The sequence below is a fragment of the Ovis aries genome, chromosome 2 (genome assembly GCF_016772045.2).
Source record: "Ovis aries strain OAR_USU_Benz2616 breed Rambouillet chromosome 2, ARS-UI_Ramb_v3.0, whole genome shotgun sequence".
NCBI lineage: Eukaryota > Metazoa > Chordata > Mammalia > Artiodactyla > Bovidae > Ovis > Ovis aries.
This window is the reverse complement of record NC_056055.1, coordinates 85,683,433-85,706,021: the sequence shown is the minus strand read 5'-3', so window position 1 is coordinate 85,706,021 and position 22,589 is coordinate 85,683,433. Positions and strand designations below refer to the sequence as shown.

At 37.7% G+C, this 22,589-nt stretch overlaps 2 protein-coding genes across 4 annotated transcripts in view; both read right to left on the bottom strand.

The window, feature by feature from the left end:
• Nucleotides 1–22,589, bottom strand: part of CNTLN (centlein) — a 357,273-nt gene that overhangs the window by 230,695 nt on the left and 103,989 nt on the right. For all 3 annotated transcript variants that reach the window (XM_060409518.1, XM_015093231.4, XM_027964566.3), the window contains exons 4-5: nt 16,829–16,963; nt 16,041–16,211 (exon numbers count right to left, since the gene is read on the bottom strand). In XM_060409518.1, coding sequence (XP_060265501.1) covers nt 16,041–16,211; nt 16,829–16,963 — 306 coding nt within the window. The remainder of the gene's footprint in view (nt 1–16,040; nt 16,212–16,828; nt 16,964–22,589) is intronic.
• LOC114113001 (annexin A1-like) lies at nt 10,942–12,373 on the bottom strand. Its single transcript, XM_042244879.2, has one exon. It carries the CDS (start codon nt 12,293–12,295, stop codon nt 11,255–11,257), a length of 1,041 nt encoding a protein of 346 aa, XP_042100813.1. The 5' UTR covers nt 12,296–12,373; the 3' UTR covers nt 10,942–11,254.

Here is a 22,589-nt window from a genome sequence, read left to right as displayed (position 1 = left end):
TTGCAAAATTTATTACAAATCTACAATAATCAATATAGTGTGATATAGGCATAACAAATGCATAGATCAAAGAAACAGAACTGAGATCCAGAAATAAACCTTTATATTTATAGTCAATTGATTTTCAATAAATATGCTAGGATAAATTCAGTGTTATTTCCTTTTATTGCCTTTTTTATCAAATGGAACTGGGACAATGGAATAACACATGCAAAAGAATGTAAGTGGATTCCTATCAAACATCATATTTAAAAATTAACTCAAAATGGATTAAAGAACTAAATGTAAGAAATAAAACTCTTAGAAAAAAACATAAGGATCATTTTCATGATCCTGGATCAAGCAATGGTTTCTCAGATGCACATCTGAGATGCATCTGAGAATGCCCAAAAGCATGGACAACAAAAGAAAAAGTAGATAAATTAAATATAAAAGTTTTACACTTTGTGTTCAAATAATACCATTAAGGATGTAAGAAACAACTCAGAGAACTAAAAAAAATAGTTTGAAATTATATAAATAAAAAGAGACTTGTATCTAGAATATCACAAAAGAAATTACACATTTCTTCAGAGATATGCAAGTGGCCAATAACATAAAAAGTTGACCAAAATTATTCACCTTCAGGGAAATGAAAATAAAAATCACAATGAGGCCATTCACATCCACAAAGATGGCTAAAAATCAAAAAGACAATAGTAAGCGTTGCCAAAGTGAAGTGAAGTCGCTCAGTCGTGTCCAACTCTGCGACTCCATGAACTGTAACCTATCAGCCTCCTCCGTCCATGAGATTTTCCAGGCAAGAGTGCTGGAGTGGATTGCCATTTCCTTCTCCAGGGGATCTTCCCGACCCAGGAATCGAACCCGGGTCTCCCGCACTGCAGGCAGACACTTTACCATCTAAGCCACCAGGGAAGCCCCTAGTGTTGCCAAGGACAAAGAGAAATCAGAACCCTCAGACAGTGCTGTTCAGAATATAAAATAATACAGCTGCTTTTGAAAACTGTCTGACCATTCCTCAGAAGCTTAAAAACAGAATTATCACTTGACCTTGTATGTATACCTCACTCCTTGGAATATACCTATGAGAAATAAAAATATATGTATATACAAAATCTTGAACACACATGTTTATAGTACAAATCTCCATCTAATTCACATAAATAGAATATAGATTATCTATATAATAGAGTATATTCAACTATAAAAATAATAAAGTACTGATACATACAACAACATGGATAAACTCTATGAAAGCATTATTCTAAGTGGAGGAAGTCAGTCACAAAAGATCTTATAATTCATTAAAATTCATTTCATTAATATGAAATGTTTAAAACAGATAAATCTATACAGTAAGAAAGCCCATAGGTGGTGATCTTGGGCTGCAAAGCTAAAGATAAATGAGGAATGATTATTAAAATTTATAGGGCTTCTTCTGGAATTGATGAAAATGTTCTAAAAGTAATTTTGGTAATAGTTGTAAAACCCTGCAAAAACTAAAAAGTATTGGCCTGTACACTATAAATGGATTAAATGTATGGTATGAGAATTATACCAAAAGAAAAAAAAGAGACAGCTTTCCTCCTGACACTGTAATTGTATAAATAGAAAATATACACATTTTTAGAACTAATAAGACATTTGGGAAAAATTGTTGAAAAGAAGTTCAAGATAATTCAGTAACACTGCTAATGTCTGTAAATGATTAATTAAAATATAATTTAAATGTTTTTTGTATAAAACAATATTTTTACAATAATATGAATAGCTAGTAATAAACATAATAAAAGTAAAGTGAAAGTGAAGTCATGTCCGACTCTTTGCGACCCCATGGATCGTAGCTTACCAGGCTCCTCAGTCCATGGAATTTTCCAGGCAAGAGTACTGGAGTGGGTTGCCATTTCCTTCTCCAGGGTATCTTCTTAACCCAGGGATCAAACCCAGGTCTCCCACATGGCAGGCAGACACTTTACCGTCTGAGCCATCATTTTAAGAAAATTATAAAACCTTATTCCATATTCTTAAATAGTAGATCACAATTATTCCCAAATCAATTCATAAAGTAGATAATGTTCCAATATGCCTTCTAATAGAATTTTTCAGTAAAACTAATAAAATGATCCTTAAATATTACTAGAGAAGAGGTACATTAGAGTTCATACTTACAAAAAGAATAAATAAGTAGGTCACACTAGCAAATAATGAGTAAAATTATGAAACTATAATACCTGAACACATGAAAATAATAGGAAGTCCAGAAATAAATCCATATACACATGGCAGCTTAAAGATGTGAGAGAAACTGCATCACAAATCAATAAACTACTAAATATATGGTGTGGAAAACCATATTCCAATATGAATTCTAAAGATGTCAGGGTATAGGAAACGTAAGACTATAGGACTACTAGAACAAAAACATTAGAAAAGAAATTAACAAAAATAACTATAGAAATTTACATATTTTGAATGTCTAATTTACATTATTCAAGATTCATGGGACAGAAGGTATTTGCAATATATATGTAAAACAAAGCACTGCTATCTAGAATAAAGAATGCTTACAAATTAATAAGAAAATGCAAACACTCTAATAGAAAAAAAGACTAAAAATCACAGTAGATAACAAAATGGACTATCTGAAAGGCAAAAAAAGGGAATGAAAATCATCATCAAAAATTCATTTAGGAGACGGTCCTAAGACAGCGGAGGAATAGGATGGGGAGACCACTTTATTCCCCACAAATTCATCAAAAGAACATTTGAACACTCAGTAAATTCTGCAAAACAACTGAATGCTGGCAGAGGACATAAGGCACCCAGAAAAGCAGCCCATTGTCTTCGAAAGGAGGTAGGAAAAATATAAAACATAAAAAGAGAGGCAAAAGAGGTAGGGACGGATCTCAGTCCCATGAGTTCAGTGCAGTTCAATTCAGTAGCTCAGGCGTATCCACTCTTTGCAACCCCATGAACTGCAGCACCCCAGGCCTCCCTGTCCATCACCAACTATAGGAGTTCACTCAAACTCACGTCCATCGACTCGGTGATGCCATCCAGCCATCTCATCCTCTGCAGTCCTCTTCTCCTCCTGCCCCTAACCCCTCCCAGCATCAGAGTCTTTTCCAATGAGTCAACTCTTTGCATGAGGTGGCCAAAGTACTGGAGTTTCAGCTTTACCATCAGTCCTTCCAATGAAAACCCAGGACTGATCTCCTTTAGAATGGACTGGTTGGATCTCCTTGCAGTCCAGGGGACTCTCAAGAGTCTTCTCCAACACCACAGTTCAAAAGCATCAATTCTTTGGTGCTCAGCTTTCTTAACAGTCCAGCTCTCACATCCATGCATGACTACTGGAAAAACCATAGCCTTCACTAGATGGACCTTTGTTGGCAAAGCAATGTCTCTGCTTTTGAATATGCTGTCTAGGTTGGTCATAACTTTCCTTCCAAGGAGTAAGCGTCTTTTAATTTCATGGCTGCAATCACCAGAAAAATAAAGTCTGACACTGCTTCCACTGTTTCCCCATCTATTTCCCATGAAGTGACGGGACCAGATGCCATGATCTTCGTTTTCTGAATGTTGACCTTTAGGCCAACTTTTTCACTCTCCTCTTTCACTTTCATCAAGAGGCTTTTTAGCTCCTCTTCCCTTTCTGCCATAAGGGTGGTGTCATCTGCATATCTGAGGTTATTGAGATTTCTCCTGGCAATCTTGATTCCAGCTTGTGCTTCTTCCAGCCCAGCTTTTCACATGATGTACTCTGCATGTAAGTTAAATAAGCAGGGTGACAATATACAGCCTCGACGTACTCCTTTTCCTATTTGGAACCAGTCTGTTGTTCCATGTCCAGTTCTAACTGTTGCTTCCTGTCCTGCATATAGGTTTCTCAAGAGGCAGGTCAGGTGGTCTGGTATTTCCATTTCTTGAAGAATTTTCCAGTTTATTGTAATCCACACAGTCAAAGGCTTTGGCATAGTCAATAAAGCAGAAATAGATGTTTTCTGGAACTCTCTTGCTTTTTCCATGATCGAGTGGATGTTGGCAATTTGATCTCTGGTTCCTCTGCCTTTTCTAAAACTAGCTTGAACATCTGGAAGTTCACGGTTCACGTACTGCTGAAGCCTGGCTTGGAGAATTTTAAGCATTATTTTACTAGTGTGTGAGAGGAGTGCAATTGTCCCTTCCATCCCGGGAAGGGAGTCTTAAAAAAGAGAGAAGTTTCCAAACACCAGGAAATACTCTCACTGGCAAGTCTGTGGCGAGCCTTGGAACCACAAAGTAATGGCAAAGTAATGTTTCTGCTTTTCAATATGCTATCTAGGACTTTCCTTATGAGGGCAACATAACCAGCAGGAAAAATAAATAAATAATTAAACCCCACAGGTTACATGCTCAAAGATGATTCCCTCAGTGGAGAAGCTGTGCAGACGCATGCATCCTCCACTAGCAAGCCGGGGCTGAGCAGGGAGGCGCGGGCTGCATTGCTTAGAGTAAGGACCAGGACTGAATGCCCTGAGGACAAGCTGAGGGAACTAACTTGGGAGAGCAAACCAGACTGTGGGATAGCTACCACACAAAAAGCCCTAACCTAAGACACCACCAGGCCTGCTCAGAGAACAAAGGACCAAGCAGAGCTAGCCGGCTGCAGACCGGCCCATCCCCTCCCGGTGACAGGCAGGCAAGGACAACCAGAGCCAGAAGGGGGCAATCGCAGCCCCAGAGAGGCATTATCTACCAAGTTGCAAGCAGGCTTCATTGCTAACCAAGATTTCTTGGGATTCTGGACAGTGAACATCCACCTGAGAAGGTGCGCCAGTTGTACAATCAGAAAACCTAGTGGCAGGGATGGGGGAGGCGATAAGTCACAGTGACCGCACTTGTCAAACACCTGGTCATCTGAGCTGCTCAGACCTGGGAAGGGCACAAAACACAGGCCCAACAGAGTCTGCGCCTTTGAGGAGTACCCAAGTACCTGAACCTGAGTGACTTAGACCTGGAAGCTGCATACAACCCAGGGCCGGCCACAGACTGTTCCCAGCAAAGCAACCTACAGCCCAAGCGGTGCAGACAGGGAGAGCACACACGCCGTGAGCGAGGTCAAACCCAGTGTGGCCAAGAAACTGCAAGCACACGCCAGTGTTATTTGTTTGCAGCGTCCCTCCCTCCCCACAGCAGGACTGAACAAGTGAGCCTAAAAAAGTTCCACCACCGCCCTCTTGTGTCAGGGCGGAAATTAGACACTGAAGAGACCAGCAAACAGAAGAAGCTAAAACAGAGGAAACCTCCTTGGAAGTGACAGGAGCAATAGATTAAAACCCTGTAGTTAGTACCGACTACATAGGGAGGGGCCTACAGATCTCGAGAAATATAAGCCGCATCAAGGAACTATCTGAAAATGAACTGACCCCACATTGCCCACAATAACACCAGAGAAAGTCCTAGATATATTTTTACTATTTTTTCTATCATTCTTTAATTTTTTTTAATTTTTTTCTATTTTTAAGTTCTCTATTACTCCTTTAATTTTCATTTTTATAACCTACTATCACTTTCCAAAAAAAAGAGACCCTATTTTTTAAAGCAAACTTCATATATATATATATATATATATATATATATATATGTATATTATAATTTTTGTGACCTTGTTTTTTTTTCTTTCATATTGTATTTTTGAAAATCCAACCTCTACTCTAGATTTTTAATCTTTGCTTTTTGGTATTTGTTATCAATTTTGTACCTTTAAGAACCCAATCTTCAGTACCCATTTTTACTTGGGAGTGAGATTACTGGCTTTACTGCTCTCTCCTCTTTTGGACTCTCCTTTTTCTCGACCAGGTCGCCTCTATTTCCTACCTGCCCCTTCTCTTCTCTACCCAACTCTGTGAATCTCTTTATGTGTTCCGGATGGTGGAGAACACTTAGAGAACTAATTACTGGATGGATCTGTCTCTCTCCTTTTGATTCCCCCCTTTATCTCCTGGCCACCTCTGTCTCCTTCCTCCCTCTTCTCTTCTCTGTGTAACTCCATGAACATCTCTGAGCAGTCCAGACTGTGGAGCGCACATAAGGAAGTGAAAACTGGCTACCTTGCTCTCTCCTTTTTTGATTCCACCTCATCTTATGCTGGTCACCTGTATCTCCCTCCTCCCTCTTCTCTTCTCCATGTACCTCTGTGAACCTCTCTGGGTATCCCTCACTGTGGAGAAACTTTTCATCTTTAACCTAGATGTTTTATCAATGGTGCTGTATAGATGGAGAAGTCTTGAGGCTACTGTAAAAATAAGACTGAAAACCAGAAGCAGGAGGCTTAAGTCCAAATCCTGAGAACACCAGAGAATTCCTGACTCCAGGTAACATTAATCGACAGGAGCTCATCAAACGCCTCCATACCCACACTGAAACCAAGCACCACCCAAGGGCCAACAAGTTCCAGAGCAAGACATACCACGCAAATTCTCCAGCAACACAGGAACATAGCCCTGAGCTTCAATATACAGGCTTCCCAAAGTCACTCCAAACCCAATGACATCTCATAACTCATTACTGGACACTTCATTGCACTCCGGAGAGAAGAAATCCAGCTCCAACCACCAAAACACCAACACAAGCTTCCCTAACCAGGAAACCTTGACAAGCCACCTGTAGAACCCCATCCACAGTGAAGAAACTTCACAATAAAGAGAACTCCAGAAAGGCCACCCCAAACACAGCAATATAAACAAGATGAAAAGACAGAGGAATACCCGGCAGGTAAAGGAACAGGATAAATGCCCACCAAACCAAACAAAAGAGGAAGAGATAGGGAATCAACCTGATAAAGAATTCCAAATAATGATAGTGAAAATGATCCAAAATCTTGAAAACAAAATGGAATCACACATAAACAGCCTGGAGACAAGGATTGAGAAGATGCAAGAAAGGTTTAACAAGGACCTAGAAGAAATAAAAAGAGTCAATATATAATGAATAATGCAATAAATGACATCAAAAACACTCCAGAGGGAAGAAATAGTAGAATAATGGAGGCAGAAGATAGGATTAGTCAAGTAGAAGACAGAATAGTAGAAATAAATGAATCAGAGAGGAAAAAAGAAAAATGAATTAAAAGAAATGAGGACAATCTCAGAGACCTCTGGGACAATGTTAAACGCCCCAACATTCAAATCATAGCAGTCCCAGAAGAAGAAGACAGAAAGAAAGACCATGAGAAAATACTTGAGGAGATAATAGTTGAAAACTTCCCTAAAATGGGGAAGGAAATAATCACTCAAGTCCATGAAACCCAGAGAGTCCCAAACAGAATAAACCCAACATGAAACACCCCAAGACACATATTAATCAAATTAACAAAGATCAAACACAAAGAACAAATATTAAAAGCAGCAAGGGAAAGACAACAAATACACACAAGGGGATTCCCATAAGGATAACAGCTGATCTTTCAATGGCAATGCTTCAGGCTGGGAGGGAATGGCAGGACATACTTAAAGTGATGAAAGAAAATAAACTACAGCCCAGATTACTGTACCCAGCAAGGATCTCATTCAAATATGAAGGGGAAATCAAAAGCTTCACAGACAAGCAAAAGTTGACAGAATTCAGCACCACCAAACCAGCTCTCCAACAAATGCTAAAGGATATTCTCTAGACAGGAAACACAAAAAGGGCATATAAACTCAAACCAAAAACAATAAAGTAAATGGCAATGGGATCATACTTATCAATAATTACCTTAAACGTAAATGGATTGAATGCCCCAACCAAAAGACAAAGACTGGCTGCATGGATACAAAAACAAGACCCCTATATATGTTGTCTACAAGAGACTCACCTCAAAATAAAGGACACATACAGACTGAAAGTGAAGGGCTGGAAAAAGATATTCCACGCAAATAGAGACCAAAGGAAAGCAAGAGTACCAATACTCATATCAGATAAAATAGACTTTAAAAAAAAAAAAGGCTGTGAAAAGAGACAAAGAAGGACACTACATAATGATCAAAGGACCAATCCAAGAAGAAGATATAACAATTACACATATATATGCACCCAACATAGGAGCACCACAATATGTAAGACAAACGCTAACAAGTATGAAAGGGGAAATTAACAATAACACAATAATAGTGGGAGACTTTAATACCCCACTCACACCTATGGATAGATCAACTAAACAGAAAATCAACAAGGAAACACAAACTTTAAATGATACCATCGACGAGTTAGACCTAATTGATATCTATAGGACATTTCACCCCAAAACAATGGATTTCACCTTTTCTCAAGTGCACACGGAACCTTCTCCAGGATAGATCACATCCTGGGCCATGGATAAATTCTAGTCTTGGTAAATTCAAAAAAACTGAAATCACTCCAAGTATCTTTTCTGACCATAATGCAGTAAGATTAGATCTCAATTACAGGAGAAAAACTATTAAAAATTCCAACATATGGAGGCTGAACAACATGCTGCTGAATAACCAAAAAATCACAGAAGAAATCAAAAAAGAAATCAAAATATGCATAGAAACAAATGAAAATGAAAACACAACAACCCAAAACCTCTTGGACACTGTAAAAGCAGTGCTAAGGGGGAAGGTTCATAGCAATACAGGCATACCTCAAGAATAAAGAAAAAGTCACATAAATAACCTAACTCAACACCTAAAAAAACTAGAAAAGGAAGAAATGAAGAACCCCAGGGTTAGTAGAAGGAAAGAAAACTTTAAAAATTAGGGCAGAAATAAATGCAAAAGAAACAAAAGAGACTATAGCAAAAATTAACAAAGCCAAAAGCGATTTCTTTGAGAGGATAAATAAAATTGACAAACCATTAGCCAGACTCATCAAGAAACAAAGGGAGAAAAATCGAATAAACAAAATTAGAAATGAAAATGGAGAGATCACAACAGACAACACAGAAATACAAAGGATCATAAGAGACTACTATCAGCAATTATATAACAATAAAATGGACAACGTGGAAGAAATGGACAAATTCTTAGAAAAGCACAACTTTCCAAAACTGAACCAGGAGGAAATAGAAAATCTTAACAGACCCATCACAAGCACGGAATTGAAATTGTAATCAGAAATCTTCCAGCAAACAAAAGCCCAGGTCCAGATGGCTTCACAGCTGAATTCTACCAAAAATTTAGAGAAGGGCTAACACCTATTATACTCAAACTCTTCCAGAAAATTGCAGAGGAAGGTAAACTTCAAAACTCATTCTATGAGACCACTATCACCCTAATACCAAAACCTGACAAAGATGTCACAAAAAAAGAAAACTACAGGCCAATATCACTGATGAACATAGATGCAAAAATCCTTAATAAAATTCTAGCAATCAGAATCCAACAACATTAAAAAGATCATACACCATGACCAAGTGGGCTTTATCCCAGGGATGCAAGGATTCTTCAATATCCGCAAATCAATCAATGTAATTCACCACATTAACAAATTGAAAAATAAAAGCCATATGATTATCTCAATAGATGCAGAGAAACCTTTGAAAAAATTCAACATCCATTTATGATTAAAAAAATCTCCAGAAAGCAGGAATAGAAGGAATATGTCTCAACATAATAAAAGCTATATATGACAAACCCACAGCAAACATTATCCTCAATGGTGAAAAATTGAAAGCATTTCCCCTAAAGTCAGGAATAAGACAAGGGTGCCCACTTTCACCACTACTATTCAACATAGTTTTGGAAGTTTTGGCCACAGCAATCAGAGCAGAAAAAGAAATAAAAGGAATCCAGACTGGAAAAGAAGAAGTAAAATTCTCACTGTTTGCAGATGACATGATTCTCTACATAGAAAACACTAAAGACTCCACCAGAAAATTACTAGAGTTAATCAATGAATATAGTAAAGTTGCAGGATATAAAATTAACACACAGAAATCCCTTGCATTCCTATACACTATTAATGTAAAAATAGAAAGAGAAATTAAGGAAACAATTCCATTCACCATTGCAATGAAAAGAATAAAATACTTAGGAATATATCTACCTAAAGAAACTAAAGACCTATATATAGAAAACTATAAAACACTGATGAAAGAAATCAAAGAGGACACTAATAGATGGAAAAATAGACTGTGTTCATGGATTGGAAGAATCAATATAGGGAAAATGAGCATACTACCCAAAGCAATCTATAGATTCAATGCAATCCCTATCAAGCTACCAGCGGTATTTTTCACAGAGCTAGAACAAATAATTTCACAATTTGTATGGAAATACAAAAAACCTCGAATAGTGAAAGCAATCTTGAGAAAGAAGAATGGAACTGGAGGAATCAACCTGCCTGACTTCAGGCTCTACTACAAAGCCAGAGTTATCAAGACAGTATGGTACTAGCACAAAGACAGAAATATAGATCAATGGAACAAAATAGAAAGCCCAGAGATAAATCCACGCACCTATGGACACCTTATCTTTGACAAAGAGGCAAGAACATACAATGGAGAAAAGACAATTTCTTTAACAAGTGGTGCTGGGAAAACTGCTTAACCACTTGTAAAAGAATGAAACTAGAATACTTTCTAACACCATACACAAAAATAAACTCAAAATGGATTAAAGATCTAAACATAAGACCAGAAACTATAAAAACTCCTAGAGGAGAACATAGGCAAAACACTCTCCAACATAAATCACATCAGGATTCTCTATGACCCACCTCCCAGAATACTGGAAATAAAGGCAAAATTAAACAAATGGAACCTAATTAAAAATAAAAACTTCTGCACAACAAGAATACACAGAAGAACTGTACAAAAAATATCTTCACGACCCAGATAATCATGATGATGTGATCACTAATCTAGAGCCAGACATCCTGGAATGTGAAGTCAAGTGGGCCTTGGAAAATATCACTACGAACAAAGCTAGTGGAGGTGATGGAATTCCAGTGGAGCTGTTTCTTTTTTTTTCTTTTTGTCCTGTAAAATCATTTTATTTTCTGCAAGGTAAACATTTTTCTTAGGCATTGTTACCAGAACAACCTCTTTGCAGGGTTTTATAGTCTGGAATAACTATGTATTTTTTAAAAAATTGTATTTATTTTGTAGAGTTGTAATACAAAAAAATGATTTATAGGCTATATTTTTCAGGAAGAAGTTACTAGACTATATTCCTATTGAAGAAACTTTCCTATTTAAATCTATGATATGGAATGAAAAGATGATTAAAAAGTCTTCTGATCAAAAAGCTTGAGATCATCAAAGGAATGTTTAGTTTCCTTCACAGAGAGCCACCAGGATTTTTTCATAATCTCCTTTGGTTTCATCCAGGATGGCTTGACAGAGAGAGATGCCATACAACTTCTGATAGCATGCTTTGATGTCATTCATGTCGATTTCAGAGCGGGAAACCATAATCCTGATCAGTGTCTTATGACGAGTTCCAACACCCTTCATAGCCTGATGGAGCTTCTCAGCAAAGAACATTGGCTTGCTTGTAGCACACTTCACAATAACTGTGAGGCATTTCTCGATGTCACCTTTCAACTCCAGGTCCAGAACTTTGTTCATGTCATGCTTACTATACTTGGAATATTTCTGAAATACTCTGCGAAGATGGGGATAGCTCCTGGTGGTAAGAATGGTAGTGAACACATTCACATCTTTCCCTTTTCTTCTTTCTCCTGCTTCATATAAGGCCCTGGCATCTGAATCAGCCAAGTCGTCATTTACAGCAAGCTCCTCAGATCGGTCACCCTTAGCAAGAGAAAGCAAAGCCTTCTCATAGTCTCCAGATGTGTCTGAGGTGATGTCTTTAGCCAGATCTCTCTTCAGTTCTTCTCTACAGACTCTGTTAATTTCTCTGATTTCTCTGTTAGTTCTTGATGCCAGAATTTCATTCAGAGTGTCTTCATCAGTCCCAAGGCCCTTCATGGCAGCACAGAGCTCTTCGGCATCAAACTGGGCTGGAGTTTTCAATAGAGCCAAAACAACTTCCTCAAGGTGACCGAGGAGGGCTTTCTTCAGAACTTCATCCAGGGGCTTTCCTTTCTCCTGCAGATAGGCTGCTTTGATCTGCTGACGCTGTGCATTGTTTCTCTTAGTCAGAATTTCAATGATGGTTGCTTCATCCACACCTTTAACTGTGACTGCTTTATGCAAGGCCTCAACATCCGAGGATGGATTGAAGGTGGGATAGGGGCTCACTGCTGACCCAGGACCACCTTTGGATCCTTTCACAGTTTTAATGTATTCCTGTTCTTCATTTTCAATAAACCAGGCCTGCTTGAGGAATTCAGATACCATTGCCATTTTTGAAGGATCTTTTTGTTTTTTTTCACCTCCGTACAAAGAACTAAAGAGAGATTCTCTTCTGAACGGTTTGTGGTCTGGAGCTGTTTCAAATCCTGAAAGATGATGCTGTGAAAGTACTACACTCAGTATGCCAGCAAATTTGGAAAACTCAGCAGTGGCCACAGGACTGGAAAAGGTCAGTTTTCATTCCAATCCCAAAGAAAGGCAATGCCAAAGAATGCTCACACTACCGCACAACTGCACTCATCTCACATGTTAGTAAAGTAATGCTCAAAATTCTCCAAGCCAGGCTTCAGCAATACGTGAACCGTGAACTTCCTGATGTTCAAGCTGGTTTTAGAAAAGGCAGACGAACCAGAGATCAAATTGCCAACATCCACTCAATCATCGAAAAAGCAAGAGAGTTCCAGAAAAACATCTATTTCTGCTTTATTGACTATGCCAAAGCCTTTGACTGTGTGGATCACGATAAACTGTGGAAAATTCTGAAAGAGATGGGAATACCAGACCATCTGACCTGCCTCCTGAGAAACCTATATGCAGGTCAGGAATCAACAGTTAGAACTGGACATGGAACAACAGACTGGTTCCAAATAGGAAAAGGAGTACATCAAGGCTGTATATTGTCACCCTGCTCATTTAACTTCTATGCAGAGTACATCATGAGAAACGCTGGACTGGAAGAAACACAAGCTGGAATCAAGATTGCCAGGAGAAATATCAATAACCTCAGATATGCAGATGATACCACCCTTATGGCAGAAAGTGAACAGGAACTAAAAAGCCTCTTGATGAAAGTGAAAGAGGAGAGGGAAAAAGTTGGCTTAAAGCTCAACATTCAAAAAATGAAGATCATGGCATCCGGTCCCATCACTTCATGGGAAATAGATGGGGAAACAGTGGAAACAGTGTCAGACTTTATTTTTTCGGCTGCAAAATCACTGCAGATAGTGATTGCATTCATGAAATTAAAAGATACTTTATCCTTGGAAGAAAATTTATGACCAACCTACATAGTATATTCAAAAGCAGAGACATTACTTTGCTGACTAAGGTCCATCTACTCAAGGCTATGGTGTTTCCTGTGGTCATGTATGGTTGTGAGTTGGACTGTGAAGGAGGCTGAGCGCTGAAGAATTGATGCTTTTGAACTGTGGTGTTGGAGAAGACTCTTGAGAGTCCCTTGGACTGCAAGGAGATCCACCCAGTCCATTCTGAAGGAGATCAGCCCTGGGATTTCTTTGGAAGGAATGATGCTAAAGCTGAAACTCCAGTACTTTGGCCACCTCATGAGAAGAGTTGACTCAGTGGAAAAGACTCTGACGCTGGGAGGGATTGGGGGCAGGAGGAGAAGGGGACGACAGAGGATGAGATGGCTGGATGGCATCACTGACTCGATGGGCGTGAGTCTGAGTGAACTCCAGGAGTTGGTGATGGACAGGGAGGCCTGGCGTGCTGCGATTCATGGGTTCCAAAGAGTCGGACACACCTGAGCAACTGAACTAAACTGAACTGCACAACAAAGGAAACTATAAGCAAAGTGAAAAGACAGCCTTCTGAATGGGAGAAAATAATAGCCAATGAAGCAACTGAGAAACAACTAATCTCAAAAATATACAAGCAACTGCTGCAGCTCAATTCCAGAAAATAGAAGACCCAATCAAAAAATGGGCCAAAGAACTAAACGGACATTTCTCCAAAGAAGACGTACAGATGGCTAACACATGAAAAGATGCTGAACATCACTCATTATTAGAGAAATGCAAATCAAAATCATAATGGGGTACCATTTCACACCAGTCAGAATGGCTGCGATCCAAAAGTCTACAATCTATAAATGCTGGAGAGGATGTGAGGAAAAGGGAACCCTCTTACACTGTTGGTGGGAATAGAGAACAGTGTGGAGATTCTTCAAAAAACTGGAAATAGAACTGCCATATGACCCAGCAATCCCACCGCTGGGCATACACACCATGGAAACCAGAATTGAAAGAGACACATGTACCCCAACGTTCATCGCAGCACTGTTTATAATAGCCAGGACTTGGAAGCAACCTAGATGTCCATCAGCAGACGAATGGAATAGAAAGCTGTGGTACATATACACAATGGAGTGTTACTCAGCCATTAAAAAGAATACATTTGAATCAGTTCTAATGAGGTAGATTAGAACTAATTATTAGTTACAGAGTGAAGTAAGCCAGAAAGAAAAACACCAATACAGTATACTAACGCATATATATGGAATTTAGAAAGATGGTAACAATAACCATGTATGTGAGACAGCAAAAGAGACACAGATGTATAGAACAGTCTTTTGGACTCTGTTGGAGAGGGTGAGGGTGGGATGATCTGGGAGAATGACACTGAAACATGTATAATATCATATGTGAAACGAATCGCCAGTCCAGGTTCAATGTATGCGACAGGATGCTCAGTGCTGGCACACTGGGACAACCCAAAGGGATGGTATGGGGAAGGAGGAGGGAGGGGGGTTCAGGATGGGGAACACGTGTATACCTGTGCTGGATTCATGCTGATATATGACAAAACCAATACAATATTTTAAAGTAATTAGCCTCTAATTAAAATAAATTTATATTAAAAATAAATAAATAAAAAATAAATCAATTGGTTTGGAGAATTGAAAAAAAAAAAAAACTCATGTAGCTATGAATTAAGACAAGGAAGTGACGTGAAACCTTATCACATAAACTGCTTAAAAGTTGCAGGGAAGAATAAACTGATACAAAATTAGTTCAAGAAAATTCAGTAACATTGCTAACATTGCTAATTTAATTGCCAGAATTCAATTCTCTCAAAAACTCAAATCATTCCCTGACTGTACACTAATAGATTTAACGAATGTATTTCCTTAAAGTAATCTGCAATGAATAGATTCACACACTCAGAAAGACTTATCTTTCCTTTTCTAACTTAAATAATCAGGCACCCGAGCATGCGCTCACACAAACCTTTGGACAAACATATGTATTATATTTAAATAGCTATATATATATATATTTACACGTGTGTTATAAATTCTTCTTAAGCATGCATAGACATAGAGGGGCTATCATATTTACTAGAACCAAAATTTTAGGGGTTAGCCTTTTCAACAAAATCTATGGTTAAGAAGAAAACTGAAATTCAATGGGAAAAAATGAACAAAAACATTCTCAAGACCAAGAGAAAGCCACAAAAAATTATTTTGAAAAATATTTATCAGAAAAGATATAAGAAGGTTATGAGGACTCATTGCACCTTTTATCTTCTATATTTTACTACAAATAAGGTCCCTCAAGCCAAAGAAATACATATAAAACACAAGTATTTTTTAACTGCTTTATGTTTTTTTATGTATTGTTAAAGGACTTGAAAAATACAATCTGAAAACTATACTGCAATGAATTCTAGTTATATCTATAAATTTAAGCCCTAATTTAAAAAAGCCAAAATTCATAATTCTAAATGTGTTTTTTTAAAACATGTTTTATTTCAAAATGCAATAGCCTTTATTTTTTAATGATTACATTTTAGATAAGTATTTGAAGTCAGTTTCCTGCTTTGCAACATCAATTTTTAAAAAGCTATGGGTCTTATGTGAAGGAATATAAATTAATGCTAGTCCCCACTGGTGGATTTGAATATATAACTTGCTATTTAAAGAAAATAACATGTAATAAACTTCCTAAGAAGTTAGATTCAAAATAACAGCATGGATTCCATTCTCATTCCATACCTTTACTTTTGCATCAATGCTAAATTTTTCTTTTCTCCAATGTGCTTCCTGCTTCCTCAGTTTCTCCAGCTCATTTAGCAGCTCAGTGCAGTGGGTACTTAATTTCTCATTTTCCTCCTTCAGATTTTTTATAACCAGCCTGTTTTGCTCTTCCTTATTCTGCACACACTCCTTAGTGTCCCGTAGAATAGTACCACAAGGGCCGATACACAAAAAAACAAACAAACAAAAAAAGCTGAGAAATAATCTGCAAATACAAACTGTACAATTTTACCCTCCCAGAAGCTTCTTCTATATTTGATGGCCAAGGTCACCTGTATACTTTCATTGGCCTCTTTTCATGCAGGTGGATGGGTCATATTTTTTCACTGGATGACAGCTTTGATGAGTACACATTTGCAAAGAGCCCATTAATTGATCAAGCTGCCTTTGATGCTGTCCCCAGCTATTTTTGAGACCCACACAGACATAGCCTCCCAGACCTGGGTTTTATCAATTAATAATGCCAGTCCCATCAGAATCTAATTACAAGAAGCCACATATTCACACTCCTACTTTCTTAGCTCCATTTCCATCATTAACTATTTATCGGAAAGTTATAAAGCTTAGAGTCTGAGCTTTAAAGTATCTTTCTCAGAGTTTTTTCATGTAAGAAAACTGTATGGTACAGCAGGGCCTAAGGCAATTTTTCCTCCAAGCTTGTCACTTTCTGTGCCACAAAGGCTGACAAAGCTTAAAGTAGGACTTCAAAGAAATAGTAGTACAAAACTATGTACAAGTCAACACACCTTAACTTCTTGACTTTTATCTTTAAATTTCTTCTGCAAGTCACCGAATTCCTTCCTTAAGAAAGCATTTTCTTCATCTACTGCAATCTTCCATTTTACAAGGTCATTTATTTCCTGTGCTAGTCCTGATTCTCTCTGGAAAAAAAGCAAAATTACTGATAAATTGGTATTTCTAAGAAAAGATAATTTCATATGAAAAGTTTGAGACTTTGATTGGTAATATTAGAATTAACTAGCTTTCATAATAACATCCATCATCATAATTTCTCATTTCCTGTAACATGCCCAGAAACTGTCATGTAAAATGTGCAAACATGTGCCTAGTTACTAGTTTAAAATGAAGTACACATACAAACTGGACACCAAATATTCAAACTTATACAGAAAGCAACTTTTTGGGTTTAGTTGTGCAACAGGAAAAAAAAATTTTTTTTACAAAATATTCTAATTAAAGAAAAGGCATATGTAGCTAAACTAAGAATTACCTTCTGTCTAAAACATTTTTTTAGAAAAACAGTTGTGAAAGCATGAACAATTTTAAAGAATGAAAAACGGTAAGTCTGTTTTGATACCCAAAATATCCTGCTGTGTAGAAAGATATTCAAAACATTAAAACTGCCATAATTTTTAACCGAATATACTTCTCACCTACCAGAAATATATAAATCTAATTGAAGGATGTATCCATGACTCATTTCTTAGTTTCTCTCCTTTCTAATCTTTACAGCTTTTCCCTCAGAAATCTTACCCACTCTCCCGGCTACTGGTCTCCTCTCTGTCTAAAAGGCTACCCAATCCATAACCTGGCCCTAACTCGCTTTCAACTACCAATCCCACGTTTTCAGTTTTCTATAAAAATACCTCCATTTTAATTATCTACTGCCATCTCAAACCAACATGCTAAAACTGATATCCATGCCCTAATACTGACTCTCTGCCAAACTTATTCAACTTTTGTCACCACTTATTTTTTCAACTAATATTTGAATCTATTCTTCCTAAGTTTCCTTGCACTGTTTAATTTAGGATTTCCATTTTATTTAAATATTATCAAATTCACATTTGATATGTAGTTATATCTTTATTTTATAGAGCAAGAACTATAATATTTTGATACTTTTTATTAGAGTATAGTTGATTTACAATGTATTCTTAGCTTCTGCTGTACAGTAAAGTGAAGATTAGAGATACCAAGGGAACATTTCATGCACAGATGGGCTCAATAAAGGACAGAAATGGTGTGGACCTAACAGAAGCAGAAGATACTAAGAAGAGGTGGCAAGAATACACAGAAGAACTGTACAAAAAAGAACTTCACGACCAAGATAATCATGATGGTGTGATCACTCACCTCGAGCCAGACATCCTGGAATGTGAAGTCAAGTGGGCTTTGGAAAGTATCACTACGAACAAAGCTAGTGGAGGTGAAGGAATTCCAGTTGAGCTATTTCAAATCCTGAAAAGATGATGCTGTGAAAGTGCTACACTCAAAATGCCAGCAGATTTGGAAAACTCAGCAGTGGCCACAGGACTGGAAAAGGTCAGTTTTCATTCCAACCCCAAAGAAAGGCAATGCCAAAGAATGCTCACACTACCGCACAACTGCACTCATCTCACAGGCTAGTAAAGTAATGCTCAAAATTCTCCAAGCCAGGCTTCAGCAATACGTGAACCGTGAACTTCCTGATGTTCAAGCTGGTTTTAGAAAAGGCAGACGAACCAGAGATCAAATTGCCAACATTCGCTGAATCATCGAAAAAAGCAAGAGAGTTCCAGAAAAATATCTATTTCTGCTTTATTGACTATGCCAAAGCCTTTCACTGTGTGGATCACAAGAAACTGTGGAAAATTCTGAAAGAGATGGGAATATAAGACCACCTAACCTGCCTCTTGAGAAACCTATATGCATGTCAGGAAGCAACAGTTAGAACTGGACATGGAACAACAGACTGGTTCCAAATAGGAAAAGGAGTACGTCAAGGCTGTACACTGTCACCCTGCTTCTTTAACTTATATACAGAGTACATCATGAGAAACGCTGGGCTGGAAGAAGCACAGGCTAGAATCAAGATTGCCGGGAGAAATATCAATAACCTCAGATATGCAGATGACACCACCCTTATGGCAGAAAGTGAAGAGGAACTATAAAGCCTCTTGATGAAAGTGGAAGAGGAGAGTGAAAAATTGGCTTAAAGCTCAACATTCAGAAAACGAAGATCATGGCATCTGGTCCCATCACTTCATGGCAAATAGATGGGGAAACATTGGAAACAGTGGCTGACTTTATTTTTGGGGGCTCCAAAATCACTGCAGATGGTGATTGCAGCCATGAAATTAAAAGATGCTTACTCCTTGGAATGAAAGTTATGACCTACCTAGATAGCATATTTAAAAGCAGAGACACTACTTTGCCAACAAAGATCCATCTAGTGAAGGCTATGGTTTTTCCAGTATGTATGGATGTGAGAGTTGGACTGTGAAGAAAGCTGAGTGCTGAAGAATTAATGCTTTTGAAAGGTGGTATTGGAGAAGACTCTTGAGAGTCCCTTGGACTGCAAAGAGATCCAACCAGTCCATTCTGAAGATCAGTCCTGGGTGTTCATTGGAAGGACTGATGCTAAAAAGCTGAAATGCCAATACTTTGGCCACCTCATGCGAAGAGTTGACTCATTGGAAAAGACTCTGATGCTGGGAAGGATTCGGGGCAGGAGGAGAAGGGGATGACAGAGGATGAGATGACTGGATCTCATCACCGATTCGATGGACGTGGGTTTGGGTGAACTCTGGGAGTTGGTGACGGACAGGGAGGCCTGGCATGTTGTGATTCATGGGGTCGCAAAGAGTTGGACACTACTGAGCGACTTAACTGAACTGAACTGATACTGGGTTATGCAGTAAAATGTAGTTTTCTCAGTGTAGGGATCATATTAATGAAACGTTGTTCTTGATTTATACTTAGAGGTGACATTACTTGTCCATAGCCCAGCTGAACTTCTAGAGTTCTCATAGCTCCACATCTGTACCAATAAGACATTCAGGCTTGGTAACGTTTTACAAATTAAGTATAAATGGCACCTCAACATAGTTTTAATTTTTATTGCCTATTTTGATTATTAGGGCATATCAAAATGTGTTTGACATCAATCAAACAGCATAAAAATAAACGCACAAACATCTACAGTTCATAACCTATTTTTCTATTCTCATCTAAGTCTCAGCCTCTTTCAAGGTTCAATTTTCACCTCCTCCATGAAGCCTTTCTAACTATCACAGTAATTTCAGCTATTTCAAAGTTTCTGTATTATCTACACTATTCATTTGGCACATATTATCTAAAGCTGCTAATTATCTATATACTCATACTATCTCCCAAACTAAATTATAGTAAATGTTTATGAATGAGATTCACACTGATAAATTCAATTGTATGAACACTAAGACACTGAAATATCTACAGGCCTATCCTTTGAAAGGAGAGTTAACAAAAATTAAGCATCCTCATCTATCCTTGAGATTATTTAGACTTTAGAAAGGTGAGGTACTAGACCAAATGATTTAAGGTTTAGAAGAATTTGCCCACTAATGTGAGCTAAACCTAACAGAAATAAAGAATATGCTGCTGCTGCTGCTGCTAAGTTGCTTCAGTCAAGTCCACCTCTGCGCAACTCCATAGACAGCAGCCCACCAGGCTCCTCTGTCCCTGGGATTCTCCAGGCAAAAATACTAGAGTGTGTTGCCACTTCCTTCTCCAATGCATGAAAGTGGAAAGTGAAAGTGAAGTCGCTTGGTCATGTCCAACTCTTCGTGACCCCATGGACTGTAGCCTACCGGGCTCCTCCATTCATGGGATTTTCCAGGCAAGAGTACTGGTGTGGGTTGCCATTTCCTTCTCTGAATAAACAACATAAATGACAGCAATGACAAGTCCTTTCATGAAAGTTATTTAATAATTGAAAAGTTGGCATTTGAGTGAATTTAGTAATCTACAGGACATATATAGACTTAATCTTTAAATAAAAACACATAATACAGTAGGAACTTAGTAGACCAAAACCATCATATTTTGAGGGCTTCTCTGGTGGCTCAGATGGTAAAGAAGCTGCCTGAGCCAGGAGACCCAGGTTCATATTTTGATAATTAGTTTGATAAATGATTTCATATATCATCAATCATTAAAGTAATGAGTTAAACACAGATGTATTCCCAATGGAAGAGAATTGATAAACTCTCAAAGATCTGTTAAATTTTACTCAAAATATTTTCCTAATAAAATGTACCCTCAGTGATCTAGTTTTTGTAATGGAAGTGACAGTCACTTAGTCATGTCCGACTCTTTGTAACCCCCATGGACTATGCAGTCCATGGAATTCTCCAGGCGAGAATACAGGAGTGGATAGCTGTTCCCTCTCCAGGGGATATTCCCAACACAGGGATCAGACCCAGGTCTCCCACATTGCATGCAAATTCTAAAATAGCTAAGCCACCAGGGAAGCCCAAGAATACTAGAGGAGGTAGCCTATACCTTCTCTAGCAGATCTTCCCAACCCAGAAAGCGAACCAAGGTCTCCTGCATTGTAAGCAGATTCTTTACCAACTGAACTACCACGGAAGCCTTAGCACAAGTATATATAGTTACAATTCATTGTTTTTCTTTTCCTTTTTAGAGAACTATAGTTGATTTATAATAAATTCTATAAGTTTTAGATATATAACATGATTTCACAATTTTAAAGATTATGTTCCATTTATAGTTATTTGAAATGCTCTATTCCCTCTGCTATATAATATATCCTTATCGCTTGTTTACTTTATACATAGTAGTTTGTACCTTTTAATCCCCTTCTCCTATCTTGTCCCTTCCCACTTTGCTCTCCCCACTGGTAACTACTAGTTTGTTTCCCATATTTATGAGTCTGCTTCTTTCTTGTTATAGTCACTAGTTTGTTTTATTGTTCAGATTCCACATATAAGTGACACTGTATAGTATTTATCTTTCTCTGACTTATTTCACTAAACATTAATAACCCTCCAAGTCCTAAATTTAGCTTCATGAAACCTTTTCAACAAATTTTTCTGGATAGAATAAAGTACATTCTTAATGGTCTGGCTTGAGTTAATATTAAAATAGCAAATTGAACTCAGAGGAACCATAAAGCATAAAGGGTGACAAGAGAAAGTATGGCTGGAACAAATTATTTATTATGGATAAGCCATGAAATGAATAATTCAAATCATGGTCAAAAGAAGTCTATACAGTAAGAAGAGAATGATAGTGGGTATGAATTAGGAAAAATGTGGGGTGTGATGGCAGTGGTTCAAAAGACCTAAAACTCTATAAAACAATACTTGAGCATAGTTAATATATTACTTATATGACCTACTTAAAAATGTACATAAAGAGTTTAATGAAAAACAGAGAAATAATGATATCAGTACAACTAAAACAAAGGTAAATGGATAAAAGGGAAGGGGTGAGAGAATTAAATGTAATTGAGAACTGAAACTTATTTCTGAGCTTCCTAGAAGGAAAGAAAAAAGGGAAATTCAATGTTTTAAAATCATCTCATTAAATACAGCAAGTTATTAGCAGACTCGAGTTATCTAATGCAATACTTGAAGGAAAATTTATTGCAAGATTTACTTTAGCAATGACAAAGCTAAAGCACAGTCTTACCAAAAGAAGTTACATGGCATTTTTCTACACTATTATCAATAAAGCACATAACAGAATTAGATTGTTCTATGAAAGTTTTTCAGCAAC

What these genes read in the sequence shown, in the direction of transcription:
- LOC114113001 (XM_042244879.2), bottom strand. Translation starts at nt 12,295, where the DNA reads ATGGCAATGGTATCTGAATTCCTCAAGCAGGCCTGGTTTATTGAAAAT.